This window comes from Monodon monoceros, unplaced genomic scaffold, assembly GCF_005190385.1.
Source record: "Monodon monoceros isolate NGI ecotype Baffin Bay Population unplaced genomic scaffold, NGI_Narwhal_1 Super_Scaffold_22, whole genome shotgun sequence".
NCBI lineage: Eukaryota > Metazoa > Chordata > Mammalia > Artiodactyla > Monodontidae > Monodon > Monodon monoceros.
The window spans coordinates 2,599,650-2,622,330 of record NW_021703779.1 but is presented as its reverse complement, the minus strand read 5'-3'; the positions used below and the strand labels follow the sequence as shown (position 1 = coordinate 2,622,330).

General features: G+C 41.3%; 1 protein-coding gene across 2 annotated transcripts in view; it reads right to left on the bottom strand.

Annotated features, from left to right (window-relative positions):
- The window catches only part of MID1 (midline 1), a 180,926-nt gene that overhangs the window by 88,576 nt on the left and 69,669 nt on the right, over nucleotides 1–22,681 (bottom strand). For both annotated transcript variants that reach the window (XM_029241212.1, XM_029241213.1), the window contains exon 3: nucleotides 543–638. In XM_029241212.1, the coding sequence (XP_029097045.1) occupies nucleotides 543–638 (96 nt within the window). The remainder of the gene's footprint in view (nucleotides 1–542; nucleotides 639–22,681) is intronic.

The following is a 22,681-nucleotide window of genomic DNA, read 5'->3' as shown; positions in this document are numbered from 1 at the left end:
GCTGAGATTAGAGCGATGCAGCCACAAGCCAAGGAACGCCAAGGATTGCCTGCATCCACTAGGAGGTGGGAAGAGGCATGAAAGGACACTCCCCAAGAGCCTTCAGAACGAGCAAGGCCTTGCCAACACCTTGATTTTGGACTTCCGGCCTTCAGAATGGCAAGAGAATCAATGTCTGTGTTTTATGCCATCCAAGTTTGTGGTGATTGGTTACAGCAGCCCTCAGAAACTAATACAACACCTTTTAAATAGTGCTTTTTGGGGCTCTTCTTTGTAAGAGTGATTCAAATCTACAAGATTAGGAATGCTAAGGAAAGCTGGATCAGGGAGAGCTGTGATAGGGGCGGGCGCACAGCAAAGCAGTGGATGGGGAGAGATTCTCGAAGGTTCTAGTTCCTTCTAATTTCATCCATGTTGGATATCTAGCTTCCGCAAAAACTCTGACTTTAAGAAGATTCCCATTGGAGAAATATAAAGGGTGAGGGTATAAAAACCGTGATCAAGCAGTTTTCATATGAAAAATAGCACACAGAGATACTCACCTCCACATGTTGACATGTTTGGATGAGTTTAGCCAAGAGCGTCTCCAGTTCCGTGTTCCTCTTAATAAGGTTGGTGAGGTTACTCTCTAAGTTTTGCTGTTCAAAAAAAAGAGAGGAAAATATTATTCTGCATACTTTTAATACTTTAGTATATACAAAATTACTCATACTCAGGAAAATGGATACACTTTTAAAGAAATCTCAATGAAATCTACACAGTTTCAAGTACTTATAGATTTAAACTGGATTTTGAAAAGTCACAGTGTAAAAGATTATTTTCAAAATGTTCAGATCTCACTCTTTTTGTTCCTGCTTCCTGTACGAACTCAGGCATATTTCACTGAATAATTAGTCATAGGTTATTTCCAGGTTGTGAACGAGGGAGAAAAGAGGTAATTGGATTTCTAATTCCTTTACCTGAATCAGAAATGGCAATAATAGAAGGAATATATTCCCACATCAAATCAACTACTGTTGGATTTTTAGAATTTACCATCTTATGGGCAGGCTGAGGTCAATCCGTGGGACGAAGGTCTGAACTGTCCAGCTATTGATGACACTGTGGTCATTTATAGGCATTGATAAGAAGTCCTCATCATACACGTTTACTCATAGTACGTTTCATTGTACACGCTTCTGTTCTTTGCCTATCAACCTATCAATGCCAGATCAAATTTCCTTCAATGCTACATTTTTCACATCACTGTTCTCCTTAAGAATCTAGAACTATTCCCTGTTCCTTTAGAACATCAACATTTTTTGAAATTTAGTTTATTGAAGTATAGTTGATTTACAATGTTGTGTTCATTTCTGCTGCCACATGCTCCACCATGTTTCCCCTCAGGTCCCCACTGCCCCCTCGCTCTTCCCCCCTTCTCATGTCTGCATTTCCTTTCATTTCTGATCCTCAGAGACTTTCCACTTACGTTTAAGCTTGGTTATTATTCTTTAAAATCCATTTTAAAATATTTTATCTGTAATTCTCATGTGTTCAGAATTCAGAGGGAGGTTTGGGGCATTATTTCATCTGGACTGGAAGATCAACAGGAAGATCTTCCATTTCGACTTTGAGACCCTCAAAGTGTCTCAAATATAAATATTTTAAGGGAGAAAAAGAATCGTTTCTCCCCTGAAGGGTGGGATACCACAAAAAGTCAGAGAATGAACCAGACAGAGTGATTTAGGTGCGACTTAATGACCTCATGTTTGCATCAACGAAAAACTTGCTTTCAAAGCTCTTTACCACCAGCACAAAAGCCAAATGTTTTTCTACCGCTTGAATTAAACAAAGTGCAACCACTTTATGGTCCGAGACTAGAGAATAATTTCGACGCCTTCCATTATTCAGTGTCTTTGACTTAGATGTGACCACTTTATGGTATATTTATTTGTCAACTTCTTTTTGTATGTTCGTCTTAGGGAATCCTTTTACTTTTCTTTTTGGCTGACCCTTCAGAGCAGGAAATTACCAGGGAAATACATCATGAAACTGTTTAAAGTTCAACTGTCATAGGTACGACTTCTTAAGCTAGTCAGCAAGAGATCCAAATAAATACAATCTAACACAGTTAGACTTCACAAACATCTGCTTTTCCCTCCCTTTATTAAGGATACATCATGTATAAAATCTGTTTTTAATCAACTAATATGCAGACTAAAGCCTGTGGTTTAAACACATTGACCTACCTAGATCCTTTGGGGTTATTCAAATTTAAAAAGTACAAGTGTTACTGAAGCCCGCAAAGAATTACCAAGTCACTTAGAAGTATAATAAAGGGAAATGAAGCTGAGAGAGAGACTTGTTTCCAAGAGGTACCAAAGGGACTGACAACACGTTTCAAGAGAGCCCGGGTAATGGGCAGGTAAACAAATCCAGTCCTCAATGAACCATGCATCCATAAGCTTCCACTACGGGGACTTCTGTGGAGTTTTCTCGAATTTAACTGTATCACTAACCTCGTGTGTGGTGATCGGCAGGTCCTGTAACCCCTTGATTTTGACTGTGCCTTGTGCAAACGAGAGATAACATTTTTTGGCATCAGAGTCTTGGGGCTAAAGTGGATATAAGTATCTACTTCCCTATGGATATCTAAGGAATTCTACAGAGTACCCCCCCAAAAAGTTCTAGTTTCCTGTTCTCACCTCGAAAACATCAATACATTTCCATCTCCTTATGGAGCTGAACTTTGTAGAAGTCCAAGGAGTCAGGCATGAGTGGCCACACATGTAGAGTGAGGGGCCGGGGGCTACGACCCCAGTTGAATTCTCCTGGACAAATGACGCTTGGGCTCAGTTTTCCCATCCATGATGTGTAGAAACAATAAATGCACCCATTTATGCTACTGTTCAGTTCAGAGGAGAAAATGAAAACACACCAGGAACTATACAAATGCTTGTTGAAGAAATCATGAATTGTAGGGTGAAACATTGTTTGGTGTCAGTACCAGACACTACGGGGGGCCAACCCCATGCCTGCAGCAGTCACCGTTCTCAAGCTTGCTGGTGGCTTTTTGCTGCAAGTAGCTGTTCCTTTAGGCTCCAGGGCTTTTCCTGGCCCCAGGCAGGGCGGGCGGGGGTGCTCGGGAGGAGGAGGGAGGTTGATGCCCCTAGGAGCAGCCCTCATCCAGCAACTATTGGCAGTCGGTGGATGAACTGCCCAGCTTCCCCACCTCCAGGTGGGATCACTCTGAGTCGTGTTTCAGAAAATCTCCCGAGCGCCCGCACGGGCAGGAGCCCGATGCCCACAGCAATCACCTGCCCCTGACCATGCCCTCTTTCCGCTTCCTCTCCTTCGCTGTTCCGCCTCCCCTCTCCCTTCCAGATGCTTCCGGGATCACCTCCCAATTCGAATTCTGAGTTAGGGTCTTCTGGGAGAATTCAACTAAAACTTTTAACATAGACGTCCTAATCTGTTGGTTTTGAGTATTCCTTCTTATGAGGAATAGCCAAATTAACAGAAGATTGTATTGCTTTTGAAAGATATTTGCTAATACAAGGGTTTGTTTTCTCTTCCCTCTTTCTAACCTTTTGTACAGATCACATAGCCTCCAAATTCCAGGCTCTAAACCAGCAGTGTCATTAGAAATACAGTGTGAGCCACAAATGGGAGTCACATCTAAAATTTTCTAATAGTCATATTTCTTTAAAAAAAATTAAAAAGAAACAGGTAAAATTAATTTTAACAATACATTTGACTTAATTTCCAAAATATTATTATTTCAACACATAATCAAATATTTTAAAACTGATGAGCTCTGGTACATTCTTTTTCTTTCTTTTTACTAAGTCTTTGGCATCTGGTGTGTGTTTTATACATATACCATATCTTGGGGTCAACAAAGCTTTTCTGCAAAGGGCCAGGTAGTAAATAGTTTAGGCTATGTTGGCCATATGCTCTCTGTCGCAGCTCCTCGATTCTCATGTTTTAGTAAGAAAGTGGCCATAGACAATATGTAAACAAGTGGGCAGGGCTGTGTGCCAATAAAACTTTATTTACAAAAACAGGTGGTGAGGGCTTCCCCGGTGGCGCAGTGGTTGAGAGTCCGCCTGCCGATGCAGGGGACGCGGGTTCGTGCCCCGGTCCGGGAAGATCCCACGTGCCGCGGAGCGGCTGGGCCCGTGAGCCATGGCCGCTGAGCCTGCGCGTCCGGAGCCTGTGCTCCGCGACGGGAGAGGCCACAGCAGTGAGAGGCCCGCGTACCGCGAAAAAAAAAAAAAAAAAAACAACAGGTGGTGAGGGAGATTTGGCCCATAGGCCAAGCTCCTTCCTGGGCCCGGGCACATGCTCTTCCCTCTGGAATGCATCTGCATGGCAGGAAGTAATTCTACTACCAAGGAGAGAGCATAACAAAACCACAGTATGTGTTGAGTACCTGCTGTATATCATGGCTTAGTCCGTTCCCATTATAAATCCTCAAACATTCACTGTGGGACCAATTAGCATGGAAAACTGAATATTCATTGGAGAACACTTCTGAAATTGAATGTAGTAAATCAACTAACTAGTAAGTTCATTTAGCAACTACTATAGATTGTTAAAACAACGACTTCTACCCTTTAAGGCTTTTCTCACTGGTAGTGTTGAGTGTGAACCCAAGAAGAGGGACTTGACAGTTTAGAAGCATTCTGAAGGGATGCTATACCACTCCATTAGATCACAAGATCTCAGGGAAGGCCAATACTACATTGTTGAAAAAACAAGCGTTTACGTGACTAGACAATCTAGCAATTATCACTGACACATCTATTTCAATTTCTACCTAAAATCAAGTTGTTCCTAGCCTTAATTCATTGTCTCTCTCCCGGGTATTTTTTTATAGTACTCCTTTTACTTTATGAAGGGAAAGGAAGCCTTTGTTGAGAAAGATGAGGCTTTTGTAAGTGTGTGACTATTCGTTGTAATTCAACACGCCCCCTCCTGCCAAGCCATCACCACCAAAGAGGAACATAAATAATTCAAGATGGTCCTTCTAAAGGTAAAGATGCAATGAGTCAGATTTCGTTTCTCCATAATAAGCAAAAGATTGGGTACAAGTCAAATTTGTGAAAGACAACACTGTTAAACATGTGTTGCTTCAAGAGTGAGGCTCCCCTGCATACTTTCTCCGGAAAGGATGACTAATTTTTCCTGTAATTTTTGTTTTAACACATACACTTCTAATGCATTTTCATGGAGCCAGACTCAGCCTCCTGAGTTGATCACTGAACAATCATGGCAGGATAGCTGATTTTACAACCCATCTCAATACAAGCCTTTAGGCATGGTTATGGACACCAGCTGAGAGGAGTAAATCCAACTTAACAGATGACCTTTGTACTTCTACATACACCGAGACCCAATCAAATAGCAAGGTAAGCAGACAAAAATACCCCTCATTTTAGCCTTTGGAGACCTGTACCTAGGGGTCAGATTACAGGAATGAATGACTTGTCATTGAGGACTACTATGAAAATGTATGCCTGAAACAGGAGATTTCAGTAATTCCTTTCGGGTTTGTCCAGGCCTAAAGAATGTTTGCCCTTATTCTGAAGTCAACGCTTCAGAATGTCTTTAAAGTATAATATTAAGTCTGGATGCCTTTCAAGGCAAACACAGATCTGGCTTGTTCCATTCCATAATATTCAGAGTGACACTCAGGAACTGTGTTCATGGTCCTGACACCCAACACCGCCCCTCCAGCACAACCAGGATATGAACACGTCGAGTGCCACCATCCGTATTTTTTTTTCTAACCAACTTTAATCACAATCCTTAATATAAAAACACACCCATATTAACACATGCCACCTGCATAAAAGCATAAATTCTTAACATGTAACTAAACTCTTCAGATGTTTTAATTACGTTGCAGGAATTTAAGGCTATCTTCAGGTTCAACTCATGACAGACCGCAAATCTGTGTGATTTATGCTGGTTTGATTTTTTAATGCCTTTTTTCATTGGTTATGATAGCTAACATTTCCAAATGCCCTGGCAAGACAGGTCGCCCAGGGAGCTTCAAAAACATAATAAAACCCAATCTGCATACAAATTTAAGTCTAGTGTTCCATGGACGACAATTTAAGCCATTTTGATATGCAATACTGTAGTTACCTTGTCAGGTTTTATTTGATATTTCTATATTAACACCACAGAATCGGCACCATATATTTATAAATTCCATCGTCAGGAGTTCAGTGTTTATTACTGTAATCTGGTAGTCAATAATATACAGAGAACAATTTTTAAATACTGTTTACGGCCTAGAAGAACTTTCAGATGTTAACGGAGATAAATAAATCTCTTAGTATAATTATATTCATTTAGTTGTGATTTTAGCAGATCCAACGATGACTACTTATTTCCAGGTATTAGAGATGTGAGTGGCCTTTCTTGTTCATTCGTCATCCCTCGGCCCTATTTCTTCTGCCTGTAGTAAGAGAGCTGAGCAACTGACCAATAACACATTTGTCAGTTTTGAGAATCAATATTGAGTGAAGGGAGCTGGACTCCTAGGAAGCTTTGAAAGTCTCTGAACTTAAAAATAATGAACTCCTACAAACTAGTGGTTATCAGAGGGGAGAGGGAAGGGGAGAGGGACAATATAGGGGTGGGGGGGGAAAGGGTTATTATGGGATTATATGAAATCATGTGTGTGAAACTTTTGAAAACTGTAAAGCACTATGGAATTTAAAGAATCTTTCATTCAATAAAAAAGGAAAATCTCGATTATTAAAAAAATAAATTGATCTCCTAAGAGAAATGTTCTAGAGAAAATGACTATGACTTTTATCATTGGAACATACGGGGAGCATTTTGTAAGATGACAGCATAGGGGTAAGAGCCATGAAGGTCCAATATGGCAGCCGTCCTGCAGTCTTCTTTGGTCACTGGCCCCAGTCAGGTTCTCGAATTTTCCTCAACCCAGCACTCTGGGCTGCCATAGAATTAGATGGTGGGGCTTCCCTGGTGGCGCAGTGGTTGGAGTCCGCCTGCCGATGCAGGGGACGCGGGTTCGTGCCCCGGTCCGGGAGGATCCCACATGCCGCACAGCGGCTGGGCCCGTGAGCCATGGCCGCTGGGCCTGCGCGTCCGGAGCCTGTGCTCCGCAACGGGAGGGGCCGCAGCAGTGAGAGGCCCGCGTACCGCAAAAAAAAAAAAAAAAAAAAGAATTAGATGGTGAAAAGATTATGGGACTATTGGAAAACACACTAATAGTAGTTATTTTGATCAAGTGAGAGCTTTCAAGTTGGGGAAATATTTAATCTCCTAAACCAGGGGTCAGCAAACTACAGCCCACAGGCCAAATCCTGCCTGCTGTCCCATTTTCTATGGCCTGCCAGGTAGAAATGGTTTTTAAATGATTTTTTTAAATCAGAAGAAGGATAAAATTTTGTGACACATGAGAAATATATGAAATTCAAATTTCTTTGTCCATAAAGTTTCATGGGAACACAGATACTCCCATTCGTTGATGGTTTCTCTCTGCTTTTGTGCTACAATGACAAAAACTGAGTACTGGCCCTTTACAGAAAATTGCTGTCTTCTTGGGAAAAAAAAAATCTTAAAAAATAATCCACGGCCTTCTTATTTATTAATACAGAGTATTTTCTCTATTGCTCCAAACCACTTAAAAATTTCAATGTAACTCAATTTGCTTAACATGAGAGTGTGGGAGTATGGCTAAAATTTCAATCATTCAGGTACTCAAAATTCTAAAGGAGAAGATCTTTCTGTTGGATACCCAAATAATTTTTAACTCACAAAAGAAAAAAAATAGCATTAAATCACCGGTAAACTGCAACGTCTGAATAAATTCCTCTGCAACCTTTGTTCAGAGGAGCAGAAGAGTCAGACCAGGAAAGAGTAGGAAAGAATCTTAAGTTGGATCAAGGCTGCTATAGCAAGAACATGGTCAAGAGTGAGTAAAGAAGACAACGGGCATATATCTGGAGAAAACTCTAATTTGAAAAGATACATGCACCCCAATGTTCATGCCAGCGGTACTCACAATAGCCAAGAAGTGGAAACAACTTAGATGTCCATCGACAGATGAATGGATAAAGAAGATGCGGTACATATGTACAATGGAATACTACTCTGTCACAAAAAGAACAGAATGATGCCATTTGCAGCAACATGGCTAGACCTAGAGGTTAGCATACTAAGTGAAGTAAGCCCGACAGAGAAGGAAAAATATCATATGATATCACTTATATGTGGAATCTAAAATGATACAAATGAACTTATTTACAAAACAGAAACAGATTCACAGACACAGAAAACAAACTTATGACTACCAAAGGGGAACATGGTGGGGGGGATTAATTAGGAGCCTGGGATTGGCAGATGCAAGCTACGGTGTATACAACAGATAAACAACAAGGACCTACTGTAGAGCACAGGGAACTATATTCAGTGTCTTGTAATTAACTATAATGGAAAAGAATATGAAAAAGAATACAGACACACACACACACACACACATATATAACAATCACTGTGCTGCACACCAGAAACTAACACAACATTGTAAACTGACTATACTTCAATTTAAAAAAAAGGCACAGCACAAGGATTAGTGAGTTCTTTCCATTCTGCAAATAAGTGTAAAGTGTTGGGTTCTGAGCACACCTCCAATGTGAAATTACTCATCGATTGCTGCTTCCATCAGTTTTCTTTTCCTCAGCATCTTCTTTCTTAATCATAAAATACACCTCAAAGGAGACCTTAGAGCACTGGATAATGAATGTCTTTAAAATCTGACACTGATGGATGTCATACGCGTTGTTTGTATATGTCACTTCAAGCTTTACTTCCTCCATCACTCAGAGATTGAATAATTTTGATTTTATCCCCTTTTCTCTGTCTTAAGTAGACGATGACGTTGCCAGATACTCATTAACAAACATGTTCTGGCCTTTCTACTTAAATAGGGTTTTAACTGATACCATCAAACATTTTTACCAGACCTGGATGTCTCATGGTGGATGCTTAGCCTTCGATGAATGGAAACATTTCTTTTTACATCTTTATTCTTAAGATACTGTGGGAAGACCAAATCTTTTTCTCAGCCAGTACCTATACTTCATGTTGAATGGAGTGAAAAAATCGAATGTATTTCAAGCTAAAACAGTTGAGTCTTTGATCTAATAACTTTGCACAGGTAACTATGATTTGCTTTGTTTCTACAGCAATTTTTATTTCCTCAAATTTTTAGGTTCTTCTGTAATTCAAAAAGATACAGGTACCGCAATGTTCATTGCAGCACTACCTACAATAGCCAGGACATGGAAGCAACCTAAATGTCCATCGACAGATGAATGTATAAAGAAGATGTGGCCCATATATACAATGGAATATTACACAGCCATAAAAAGGAACGAAATTGAATTATCTGTAGTGAGGTGGATGGACCTAGTGTCTGTCATACAGAGTGAAGTAAGTCAGAAAGAGAAAAACAAATACCGTGTGCTAACGCACGTATATGGAATCTAAAAACATGGTACTGATGAACCTAGTGGCAGGGCAGGAATAAAGATGCAGACGTAGAGGACGGACTTGAGGACCCGGGGAAGTGGGGGGGAAGCTGGGACGAAGTGAGAGAGTAGCATTGACATATACACACTACCAAATGTAAAATGGATGGCTAGTGGAAAGCTGCTGTGTAGCACAGGGAGATCAGCTCGATGCTTTGTGACCACCTAGAGGGGTGGGATAGGGAGGGTGGGAGGGAGGCTCAAGATGGAGGGGATATGGGGATATAGGTACACGTATAGCTGATTCACTTTGTTATACAGCAGAAACTAACACGACATTGTAAAGCAATTATACTCCAATAAAGATATAAAAAATAATTTTAAGTTTTAGAGGACTATGCCTTTTCTGGACCCGCTGCTGAAAACGAATTAGAATTCAATACATGGTCAGCTTTGCTCTTGAATTTGTGGCATTCCCAAAAAGGGTTCATGATGTTCACAGAAGTCATATCCCCATTCTGGGTAGTGGAAAAAGTATTAAAGTCAAGGGAGGTTACAATCTTCGACTAAAAAAATATATAGATTAAAATTCCATTCCATCCAAAGTGGGTCTGGTCTGTTAAGAATTTACAAAATCAATGTTGTGTAAGAGAATTCCCCATTTGGGACAGCCTCGAGAATCAAAGAAGAATATGAAAGCATGGCATTGTCTCTCAGCCCTGTGTAACCTTCAAAGACAGAACCTTCCTTGGGTTTCAGGCGTCTGAATCTCAGATTCCTTGAATTCACTGCATCCTTCATCCCTCACTTCACCACCTTTACTTAGCCACTTCCTCTGCTTTTAGTAGGACTGAGGCTGTCTTTATCCAATCAGAGTGAGTTGACTGAGTCCAAATTAAAGCAACATGAAAGTTATGGAAGGAAGGAAGCAGGGTGACAACCATCCACTGGGTGAGTGGTTCCCACCCTGGACTGCACTCTGCCCTCACTTGGGGGGCTACACAAATACCATGCTTGGTCTACACCCCCTTCCCGACCAGAGACTATGAATTACTTAGATTGGGGTGAGGTCCAGGGATTGGGATCTTTAAAACTCCCGAGGAGGGGCTTCCCTGGTGGCGCAGTGGTTGAGAGTCCGCCTGCCGATGCAGGGGACACGGGTTCGTGCCCCGGTCCGGGAGGATCCCACATGCCGCGGAGCGGCTGGGCCCGTGAGCCATGGCCGCTGAGCCTGCGCGTCCGGAGCCTGTGCTCCGCAACGGGAGAGGCCACAACAGTGAGAGGCCCGCATACCACAAAAACAAAAAACAAAAACCAAACACAAAAAAAACTCCTCAGGAGATTCTAACGTGCAACCAAGTGTGAAAACTCTTCCTCAAAACCAGGTTGCCAAGTAGCTGGATTGTGATACGGTGTACAAAAATTAATCATGTACTCAATTTACTAGTCTTACACTTTAAGAGTTACTCAGGATAAAAGGAATATTTTTGTAATGCAGCATATGTACATAATAAGTGCAGGAATAAAATTATATATAGCTACACTAGAACTGTGAATTTATGTGAATGTATCATAGGAAATCCCAGGAACTTTACTGAAACAGTGCTCTGCAGGGAACACTGACTATTACTGTTAAGAAATTTAGAGGGGGACTTCCCTGGTGGTTCAGTGGTTAAGAACCCGCCTGCCAATGCAGGGGACACGGGTTCGAGCCCTGGTCTGGGAAGATCCCACATGCCGCAGAGGAACTAAGCCCGTGTGCCACAACTACTGAGCCTGCGCGCTAGAGCCCGCGAGCCACAACTACTGAGCCCGTGCGCCACAACTACTGGAGCTGCGCGCCTAGAGCCCGTGCTCCGCAACAAGAGAAGCCTCCTCAATGAGAAGCCCGTGCACCGCAATGAAGAGTAGTCCCCGCTCTCCGCAACTAGAGAGAAGCCCGCACGCAGCAACGAAGACCCAACGCAGCCAAAAATAAAATAAATAAATAAATAAATAAATAAACGTTAAAAACGAAACTTAGAGGGCTTTTTTGACTTGAAAATATAGGGGAATGCTTTCTTGAATCATTCACGTATTCCTAATGTCTAAAAATAATTCCTGAGTGGTTACCTCAGTTTATACTTTGAACAGTATTAGTAGCATACAAATTTGGTTTGTTGATTTTAACAGTCATTAATTCCCCAGAAATATAAGAGAAGCAGACTGTAGATGTTTATAATTAAACAAGATTTTTATATGGTAAATTAAAGATTTAGGAAAAAAAATTTAAGGACTCTGATGACAAAAGAATAGATTCATTCCCCTACCCAGATTCTTTTCTTTTTTTTAACATCTTTATTGGAGTATAATTGCTTTACAATGGTGTGCTAGTTTCTGCTTCATAACAAAGTGAATCAGTCACACACACACACATGTTCCCATAGCTCTTCCCCCTCGCGTCTCCCTCCCTCCCACCCTCCCTATCCCACCCCTCTAGGTGGTCACAAAGCACCGAGCTGATCTCCCCGTGCTATGCGGCTGCTTCCCACTAGCTATCTATTTTACGTTTGGTAGTGTATATATGTCCATGCCTCTCTCTCGCTTTGTTACAGCTTACCCTTCCCCCTCCCCATATCCTCAAGTCCATTCTCTAGTAGGTCTGTGTCTTTATTCCTGTCTTACTCCTGGGTTCTTCATGACATTTTTTTCTTAGATTCCATATATATGTGTTAGCATAAAGTATTTGTCTTTCTCTTTCTGACTTACTTCACTCTGTATGACAGACTCTAGGTCCATCCACCTCACTACAAATAACTCAATTTCATTTCTTTTTATGGCTGAGTAATATTCCATTGTACATATATGTGCCACATCTTCTTTATCCATTCATCCGATGATGGGCACTTAGGTTGTCTCCATCTCCTGGCTATCGTAAATAGAGCTGCAATGAACATTGTGGTGCATGACTCTTTTTGAATTTTGGTTTTCTCAGGGTATATGCCCAGTAGTGGGATTGCTGGGTCATATGGTAGTTCTGTTTGTAGTTTTTTAGGGAACCTCCAATTCACATTCCCACCAGCAGTACAAGAGTGTTCCCTTTTCTCCACACCCTCTCCAGCATTTACTGTTTCTAGATTTTTTGATGATGGCCAGAGGCAATACAACTGCCTTGAGGATTAGAAACTCCTCTGTGGTTTAAAAGGTAAAATGCAAATGTCTGAAATGATGGAAACCACAGGGATAACATTTAATTACTTCCATCTTTGCTTTACTATTGTTTCTTTGATGCATGGCCATCTGTCTGCTAGTTAAAACAACAACAACAAAAACAATCTGGAGAGTTAATTATTTAATTTGCAGTGCTTTGCAACAAATTATTCAGCCATTTTCCCAGAGTTGGTTTGTATACACATGACTAAAGACAATTTAAGGGTCATTGTATTTAAAAAATGAACTAACTCTCATTTCCCTGGAATATATTTTAATTTACATATACAGTGTTTTGCTAAAAGGAAAGACAAAGAACGAATGTCACTTAAAAAATGTTTTTAAAGTCAGTTCTTTTAACCCAGTGGGAGAAAATGGTCCAATATTCAGAGAACTTGGAGGAGACTTGCCGGTTATAAGAATCATGAATTACGACGTCTCCTCTTGTCCTATCTGTACAGTCTAGAACAGAGACCAGGAATTCCTGGATCCACAGCAACAGTTTCCCCAGGGAGCTGGTTGGAAAGGCAAATTCTTAGACCTGCTGAATCAGGAACTCTAGAGGTGGGGGGTCCAGCAACCTGTGGCTTAATAAACCCTTCAGGGGATCCTGTGAGTGCTAATGTTTGAGAACCACTTACACGAATGTTGTAACATCCTTCAGTGTGTGTGTCTGGGCGGGGAGGTGGTTAAACATTTTAAAGACAGGAAAAGCTATAGGTAAGCGATCCCCATACTGCTCTTTCCACCTTGCCTTTCTCATGGACACCTTTGGATCTAATCACTCAAGTCTCTGTCATCAGGCCCTATACTTGGGCTTTCCCCTGGTTCCTTGGTCTCCACTGGGGAACAGGAAGCATAATGGAAGAGGGTGCAAGCCAAGACGCAGGGACAAAGGAGGGCTGGAGAATTTTGGAGGTGGGGGAAGATGACGCAACGTCATGGCAGGGGGAAGCTTTGGGAATGGATGTGCACCTCACTCATCCATGCTTTTTACCCCTTTACCATTAGCCATTCCAAATTGCTTTTTCTAATAAAAACATACACAGAACTCAGATGTTCAGAATGTGCCAGAGGGGAAAACAACAACAACAACAGTCCTGGTGAAGTTGCCCTCGTGTATTCTCGATTACTTATAAATGCTGTTTAAAAAAAATTTTTTTTGAGTGCTGTTGAAAGGGGGAGAGAACCCAAACTCATTTGTTTTTGACGAAAATACAATGCCCCCCCCCCCCGCCACTGGCTGGAGTAAGTGCACCTCTTGAAGATTTCGTTTGACACGAAATGTATAAAGCTGAAAGCCAACATGTTAAACTTTGCCCTCAGGGTTTTTTAGTGTGACCTTTGTCATTTGATTTTCAAATGTCTGTGACTTGGTCAACCACTGTGATAGGACATACGACATCAGAGACTGCTCAATAATTAAGCGGCGGTAGTAAATCACACGTAGTGGCCTTCCGCTAAGCACCGTCTTCCTCCAACGTCTTTCTTTTATTTGAATGAAGTGTCACTTAACATGGCTAACGAATACATTTTCGAACCAAAGGCATTTACTCTAAAGGCAGACTTTCACACCGTGTGTTTTTGACTGCAAGTTTTTCACCACAACGTGTTCTTTCCATTTCCAAACAATTATGACACAGCAGTGACTTCAAATATACACTTTCCCTCAGTAAATGCATTCTTTTACAGCTTCGATTCTCTCCTCTGTCCTGATAATATTCAAATTTTGATCTCAGATCTCAAATCTGACCGACTCTTAGCTATGATGATCCCTTGTTATTTTAAACTCACCATTCTTAACTGCATCACGTGCCCCTTTGAAATTTCTTCCTACTTTCTAGTCTTCACAGAGGATATAAAGGATACTACCATTCCCCAGGTGAGCACCGGAACATCACCTGAGACTCGGACTTCTCATTTGTGCCTTCCCTTAATCACTCTCTAAGGCTGTTTGGTTGTTCATTAAAAGACCCTTTGGCTTCAGCCTTCCCTTTTCTTCCAAGGTTACCACTCTAACCATCTCCTTCCATAAATTGCTGGTTTTCATTCCTCTAACGTTTGCCCAGCCAGTCGGCTGCGTGCATGGCCACCAAAGTCATCATCCCAGTAAGCTTGTATTTTACTACACCATCACATCCTCAAAAGTTCAAAAAGCTGTCCATCCTTAAAGGATGAAGCTCAAACTCCCGAGTTGGGATGCGAAGTCCTCAAAACTATAGTGGGTTTAATAATTCTAAAAGACACATGCACCCCAATGTTCACTGCAGCACTATTCACAATAGCCAAGACATGGAAGCAACCTAAATGTCCATCGACAGATGAATGGATAAAGAAGATGCGGTATATTTATACAGTGGAATATTACTCAGCCATCAAAAAGAATGAAATAATGCCATTTACAGCAACATGAAAGGACCTAGAGATGATCATACTAAAGAGAAGTCAGACTGAGAAAGACAAATACCGTATGATACCACTTACATGTGGAATCTAAAAAAAAAAAACCCCAAAAAACAAAGATACAAATGAACTTATCTACAAAACAGAAACAGACTCACCGACTTCGAAAGCAAACTTATGGTTACTAAAGGGGAAACGTGATGGGGAGGGATAAATTAGGAGTTTCGGATTAACAGATACACACTACTATATATAACACAGATAATCAACAAGGACCTATTGTACAGCACAGGGAACTCTACTCAGTATTCTGTAATAAGCTACATGGGGAAAGAATCTGAAAAAGAATGGATATACGTATATGTATAACAATCATTTTGCTGTACACCTAAAACGAACACAACATTGTAAATCAACTATACTCCAATATAAAATAAAAAATTAAAAGAAAAACTGCAGTAGGTTTAGAATTTCCCCAGTAGAAGCCAGCTATAACTACCACCGCCTTGCACAATGAACATTCAACTTCAGTTACAATGGATTCCTTATTGGTCAAGAACTGCCACATCCGTTGCTCCTTCTGAGCCCTTGGGCTGCATCTTTCCACCAATCTAGAATTTTTTCATTCCCCCCATGGCATCTCAGAATCTAGCAGAGGGCTAGAGGCACCAATAAATGCTTATTCGATAAAGGAGGACGTGAGTAATATTCATGCGACTAAAGATTTTCTATCAGTAACAGAAATTACATCAAGCCAAATCTTAATTCTATTTCAAAACTGGATAGGATTAAATCATACCTTTCTGAAGACATCAATACATATTTGAGACATCAAGCCAGAGTTCACTAAATCATAAAAACACTTTGATTAAATTAGTTTCAGAAATTGCTCTCCGGCCAAGGAACTATCTACTACGCAATGGATCAGGTAATAAATCTTAGACTCTATGTGCTGACAGGTGTAAGATGATTTATTGAATTGTAAGACAAGGAATTGTGAAGCATTACTAAGAAAATACACACTCTCTTCCAACGCAACATGATTTTACTTAACAAAAGCAATTTAGGAGGAAACTGTACTATTAAAATAATAGTAAATGCTTCCCATACAGCTCTAATTCTATGCATTAAAAATAATCCAGGAATGAAATCATTAGATCGTGCTGCTGGCTGGAGATCAGACGGATGACTTAATAATGACCCATCTCCGTCAAATAAAGCTCATCTCTGTCTGGTAATAATCAGAGAATTTACACTACCAGTAACCTCCAGTACTTCTTCAACCACATGTTAGCACTGTGATTTTTATTCTTCTATCCAATTTTTCTTTGCAATATTATTCTATTTTATATAATGACAACTAAAGAAACGTAGCTGCATATTTAACTTTCTCTTCCTGATTAAAGTTGATTACAGTGGTTTCCTGAATTTTAACATTTAATCAGTTTTCTTGAAAATTAATACTATTTACAGCTATAGTTTCCCCAACAACCAAACAATCAGACATTTTAAATTTTTTTAAAAATGAAGGGCGGGGGAAGGATAAATTAGGAGTTTGGGATTAATAGATACAGACTATTATATATAAAATAGATAAACAACAAGGTCCTACTGTATAGCACAGGGAACTATACTCAATATTTTGTAATAATCTGTAAGGTTACAGAATGTGAAAAAAATAGATATTCATGTATGTATAATGGAATCGCTTTGCTGTACACCTGAAACTAACACAACACCGTAGATCAACTATACTTCAATAAAAATAAATTAAAAAAAAATAAAAGTAAGCTGGTACAAGACTAGAAAAGAAATTTTTTTAATGTATCTAAGGGGAACTTCATGTAGGTTTAATGAAACGTGGCATCTTTGGTGCTCAGGATACAAAGGTAAACCGGAGCATCATGGGGGGGATTGATATGATTATGCCACAGCATATATGCAGAAGAGCTTGGAGGTGGACCAATCAGAAAGGCGTGTTTTGTGTTGTCAGGATGGAATGATATTGCTAGAGAATCTGACAGTCCTGCTATTGGTCGCTAGCTCCCCAAGTGTATTCTAGTCCTACACAAAAATCTTAGATCTAGAAAACAGGGCCCCTTAGGAGCCCACTCTAGGATGGTATGCCAAAGAGATCTGATTCTGGCTACAGCCAGCCCTTGGGATCAGAGGGAGGCTAAAAGACAGCAGGTAAGTGGGTTCCTGGCTCCTTGTGGAATCTAGACTTGTTGGCATGAATGTTAATGACCATTTAGTTCCTGAGACTTTACAGAGGAAATCAGGGCCAGTGGTTGGTTATTGGACGTGCAACACCAGAAGTGGGTCTATTACGCTCCTGATATATGGACAACAGAGTGATTGAGCCTATGTTCACCACCACTGTACAGGTGCTTTATGAGATGGGAATGGAAGCTCGGATAGAGGCAGAGCCCTGCATGCTGCCTGCAGAACTTCAGAAAGTAGACCCCTTTAGAGGGCCTTTGCAAGGTTCCAAGATTTGGGAAATTCCCAGATCCTTCAGAGCACCAAGTACTCATGAAATCAGTCCAGAGAGTTCTGCCTGTGATCTTAGTCTGTTTCCTGCGCTGTTAGTATTCCACACCAATGGTTCTAGCTGTTGTTTGCAGAATGCTCAGTGGGTCATAGAAAGAGGTTCAGAAAGAAACTAGCTCAATGATAGAATCTGATGCATTGCTTCAAGGTATGAGAGTCAGTTTGTCCTTGACCATCTGAGACAAGAATATCTTATCCTTGGAGTCATAGGCCATGAAGTTGAATATAGGGTACGGGTAATGAGAATTCCACCCAAATAGTCGATTTGGTGAACATTAAATCTACCAGTGCCAACGTCCTCTAGTAACACATACTGAGACTCTCCCTGCCTCTTCTTATAGTTAGAGGACTTCAGGTGGAAAAGATGTAAACTCCCTAAAGGAAAGCATCATTAGGACAGGGCTCCCGTCTCTCTTTTTCCCTACTGGATTCAAAGTACCTGACGCATAGTAGATTAGGTACTTTGTTTGTTGCATAGTAGATTCTCAACAAATATTTGCTTAACAAAATGGGTGGATGGGTGGGTGAGTGGGCAGATAGATGGCAGGGTAGGTGGAGGAGGGTTCCTACAGAGTTTGGGAAAATAATTCAACACATTAGTCCCAAATCCTGAGAATGAATTTAGGGGGTACAGAAAGTTCTCCGATTACAGAGCTATGCTGGTGCAGCCTGGAAGTTGGAAGTTTTTCCAGTTCCCTCAAATGGGCACTTGTGATTCTGTTGAGAGCTTTCTGGAAGGATCCATTCTGACATTCTATGGAAGATACCAAAGGCAGTAGGCCTGTCTCCTTCTCTGTCAAAAACCCTAATTCTTTCCTGTACTTGTGCTGGAAAGAAAGGCCTCACTCCCAGGGCTCCATATCTCCTCTTGTTTGCCTAGAAAGTTGCTACTGCAACTTAGCAGATGAAAACCAGCAGACACTAGTTTGGGGATTACAGACAAACAGAAAACATGGGGTTCAGGTGCTAGTAACAGGTTTTCCCTCCAGTCATTCAGAGCTGGTCATTCCAACTTCTCAATATCTACAATCACTAACTTTAAAACTTGAATCTGAAAATAAAATAAAATAAAATAAAATAAAAAAACTTGAATCTGAAGAAAATATTCTTCAAGGTACTCCGAAGCGGGCTACGTGCAGGCCATCCCTTTTGATAACCAATTACATGCATCGAGATGGAAAAACAGGAAGAAGTTGTCACTTGACAAGCATTTTCCTTCCTTTAGTCCTAAAGTACAACGAGGGTTTAAAAACGAGGACACGAAAGTCGTTTTACATGATTTGCATTTTGTAGTATAGCCAAGGATCTCCTCAACACATCAGCCTGAAATTGTAGTTTAGTGTCTGTTACAAGACATTTCCAAGAAGCGTAAGAGGAAATTGCAGAAATGAGTTCAAATCACAAAATAAAAACCCCAAGGGTGAATTTTCTGAGCACAGGTAGGCAAATTAAGGGATGGATAGAGGAATGTGGGAGGGTAGTGGCTGTAAGGGAGAAAACCATACTTCAAAGACTTCTGGGGCTTCCCTGGTGGCGCAGTGGTTGAGAGTCCGCCTGCCGATGCGGGGGACACGGGTTCGTGCCCCGGTCCGGGAGGATCCCACGTGCCGCGGAGCGGCTGGGCCCGCGAGCCATGGCCGCTGAGCCTGCGCGTCCGGAGCCTGTGTTCCGCAACGGGAGAGGCCACAACAGTGAGAGGCCCGCGTACCGCAAAAAAAAAAAAAAAAAAGACTTCTGGAACCTTCCAGAGCTAGATATTTCCACTGGATTTTCCAGGCCTAATCAGACTCCCTAGGACTCCGGTTTGTTTATTTCCAGGCAGCCATTTTACCATTTGACTTAAGAGTCAAATCTATCTGGGGAGTTTTTTCACCACTAACGGAACCTAGTGTGGATTATGTTCTTATGGCATAAGATGGAATTTGGCAAAATCAATGGCCATTTGACATGGTTAACACACTTCTGGATCATATCAATTAAAGCCTTCATAGAATTTTCACCTAAATTAAACATTACAAATGTACAGCTGGAAGGCAGGTTCAAAAAAATCTCAACTGTATACATTACAACCATTAATGTGTTTTGCAGATTTTTTTTTTAAGTTGGGATGAATCCAAATTGACCATGTGCATGCTGTCTTTGGCAATCATATGGTTTTTCCAAAACAATTATAAAAATAAAAGGAACATTTGCTCCTTGCTACTAGTGTATACAGTGTCTCCACAGGGTACTTTGTGCTCTTAGAATAAGTGTTCAAGACCTTAAAAAAAATGTTGTAGCCCATTATTTACCAATGTCTGCCAGTTTTAAGAAATGAAAGGGCTACGATGAGGGCTTCTGGGGTGGGAAATTTAAGACTTAATGTGGTGATTAACATCAGAAATAATATCTAGGACTTCCCTGGTGGCACAGTGGTTGAGAGTCCGCCTGCCGATGCAGGGGACGCGGGTTCGTGCCCCGGTCTGGGAAGATCCCACATGCCGCGGAGCGGCTGGGCCCGCGAGCCATGGCCGCTGAGCCTGCGCGTCCGGAGCCTGTGTTCCGCAACGGGAGAGGCCACAACAGTGAGAGGCCCGCGTACCGCAAAACAAAAACAAAAACAACAAAAAAAAATCTGCCTGCCAATGCAAGGGACACGGGTTTGAGCCCTGGTCCGGGAAGATGCCACATGCTGTGGAGCAACTAAGCCCATGCGCCACAACTACTGAGCCTGCGCTCTAGAGCCCACGAGCCACAACTACTGAGCCCACGTGCTGCAACTACTGAGCCCATGGTCCGCAACAAGAGAAGCCACCGCAATGAGAAGCCTGTGCACCGCAACGAAAAGTAGCCCCCGTTCGCCGCAACTAGAGGAAGCCCGCACGCGACAACAAAGACCCAACCCAGCCAAAAATAAATAAATAAATAAAATATTTTTTAAAAAAAGAAATAGTGTCTAAACCAAACACTGAAGAATAAAAGGGTTGAACTGAACCCTTGCTGCTCTAAATACATTCTTTCCTTCAACTAATATGACCTTATAATGAAAACTAAAAACTTTTAAATGATCACAGATTAAACACAGCAGCCAGGTTTACTAGACAGTAACATCCTTAATGACAAAAGTACCTTTGTGCTAATCTTAGTGTCTTCCCCTCTGAACACTGAGTAGGATCAATAAATATCTAAGTTGCAATGGAACATAAATGGACCTTGGTGCTGGGAGTAACTGAAGTACTCCATTCCATTCTATTTCAAATGCAAAAGATTTCAAAGATACTCCAACCATGTCACATTGGTAGGAGCCACCATAATTACATTTGAGTTTACTTTTCTTAAGCAGTTTTTAGGGCAACTCAATTCCAGTTCATTAAGTCGAAGTCTTAGTTCAACTAACATGTACCCAACATATAATAATCCTCCCTATATGACACACTCACTGGTCTATAAATGCTCATGATAAAACACACACAACAAAGTCTACAAACTTCTAATCCAGTTCGAAGTATGTTATGTATTGATGAGCTTTGAAAGATCAAATATTGACCATGAGATAAATCTCAACACCTCTGACAATATTTGATTTCAGAAAAACAATGTTCACAGCCACACAAACAGCATTAGGAACGTACTCGAGTTCTCATAGCCTCTATGGTCCTATCATTCTTCATAAGTTACTCTTGAGTTTATCTGATTCCAAAGCACTTGGTCATTCTCCCATCACAGTAGAAAGGTGGGCTAGGACGAGGTAATGACTGATTTGCTTAGAACTAGAGGAGGTAATTCCTCTTTCCACACAGCTCTCCTCATGCAATAGGAGTCGGACTAGGAACAGTAATAATAGTAGTAGATTAGTAGTAGCAGCAGCCCTAATAGCACAATAGGAGGAGGAGGAGTACTAGTAGTAGCAATGATAATAGCAGCTACCATTTATTGAACATATACTATGTGCCGAGTATTTCGCATATTTTATCCCTAGTCCCCTTAATAATGCTATAAGGAATGTATTATTACCCTGATCTTTACTGATGGAGAAACATACTCAGATAGACTTACTTTCCCAAGTTCACACAGCTACTGAACGCTGGAGCTGGACCTCTGAGCCCAGTTCCATTTGACTGCAAAGCCTGTTCTCCTCCTACACCATCCAACTTCTGGAGTAGATTTATGTCTTGATCCTTATGGCATCATTCTCTAAAAAGTCAACTTATTTCATTCTTTTTTGCTGTTGTTCTTTTGCTCCCCTGTAACCTCTTGTAACATTGGCCTCCTTGTAACAGGAAAATGCCTGTTATGAGCACGTGCTGCACTGGCTTTACAAATTGAGATGCCAAAGGGAGAGTCAGTACTTCAAAGGGAAGGTAGGGCTTTCCAAGGTTACACTTAAGGGGGAAGAGCCAATAAGCAAGGTTCCTCATCTAAGTGCCACTGGTTAGAACCAAGAGGATTTGAAATCTCATCAACATTAGCTGCACCATGTGGAAAGCCCTCTTCTGGGAAAAGGCGTGCTTAGAACTGCTTACCAGGACTCAATGAAAAGACCTTAGTTTGGGAAAAGCTTTTCTACCATGAACTGAAATCTTTATCAGAAGACTTTTCAGAAGAAGGGAAATATTGTTTCATTTCCATATCCAACTCACTCTAAATAAAACAAACTCTGGGTCATTGACCCAATTTAGCATTTCATAAAAAATAACAGGACTGAATCCAACTTAAGAGTAGAAATATATATAGTATTCCATGTCATCATTCCTTCTTTAACACCACACGTTTCTCCCAAACTTTTTTTTTTGTAGTTTATTTAGTTATTTATTTTTGGCTGCGTTGGGTCTTTGCTGCCGCATGCGGGCTTTCTCTAGTTGCGGCGAGCGGGGGCTACTCTTGGTTGCGGTGCACGGGCTTCTCATTGTGGCGGCTCCTCTTGTTGCGGAGCGTGAGCTTCAGTAGTTGCGGCGTGTGGGCTCAGCAGTGGCGGCGCACGGGCTTAGTTGCTCCGCGGCATGTGGGATCTTCCCAGACCAGGGATCGAACCCCTGTCCCCTGCATTGGCAGGTGGA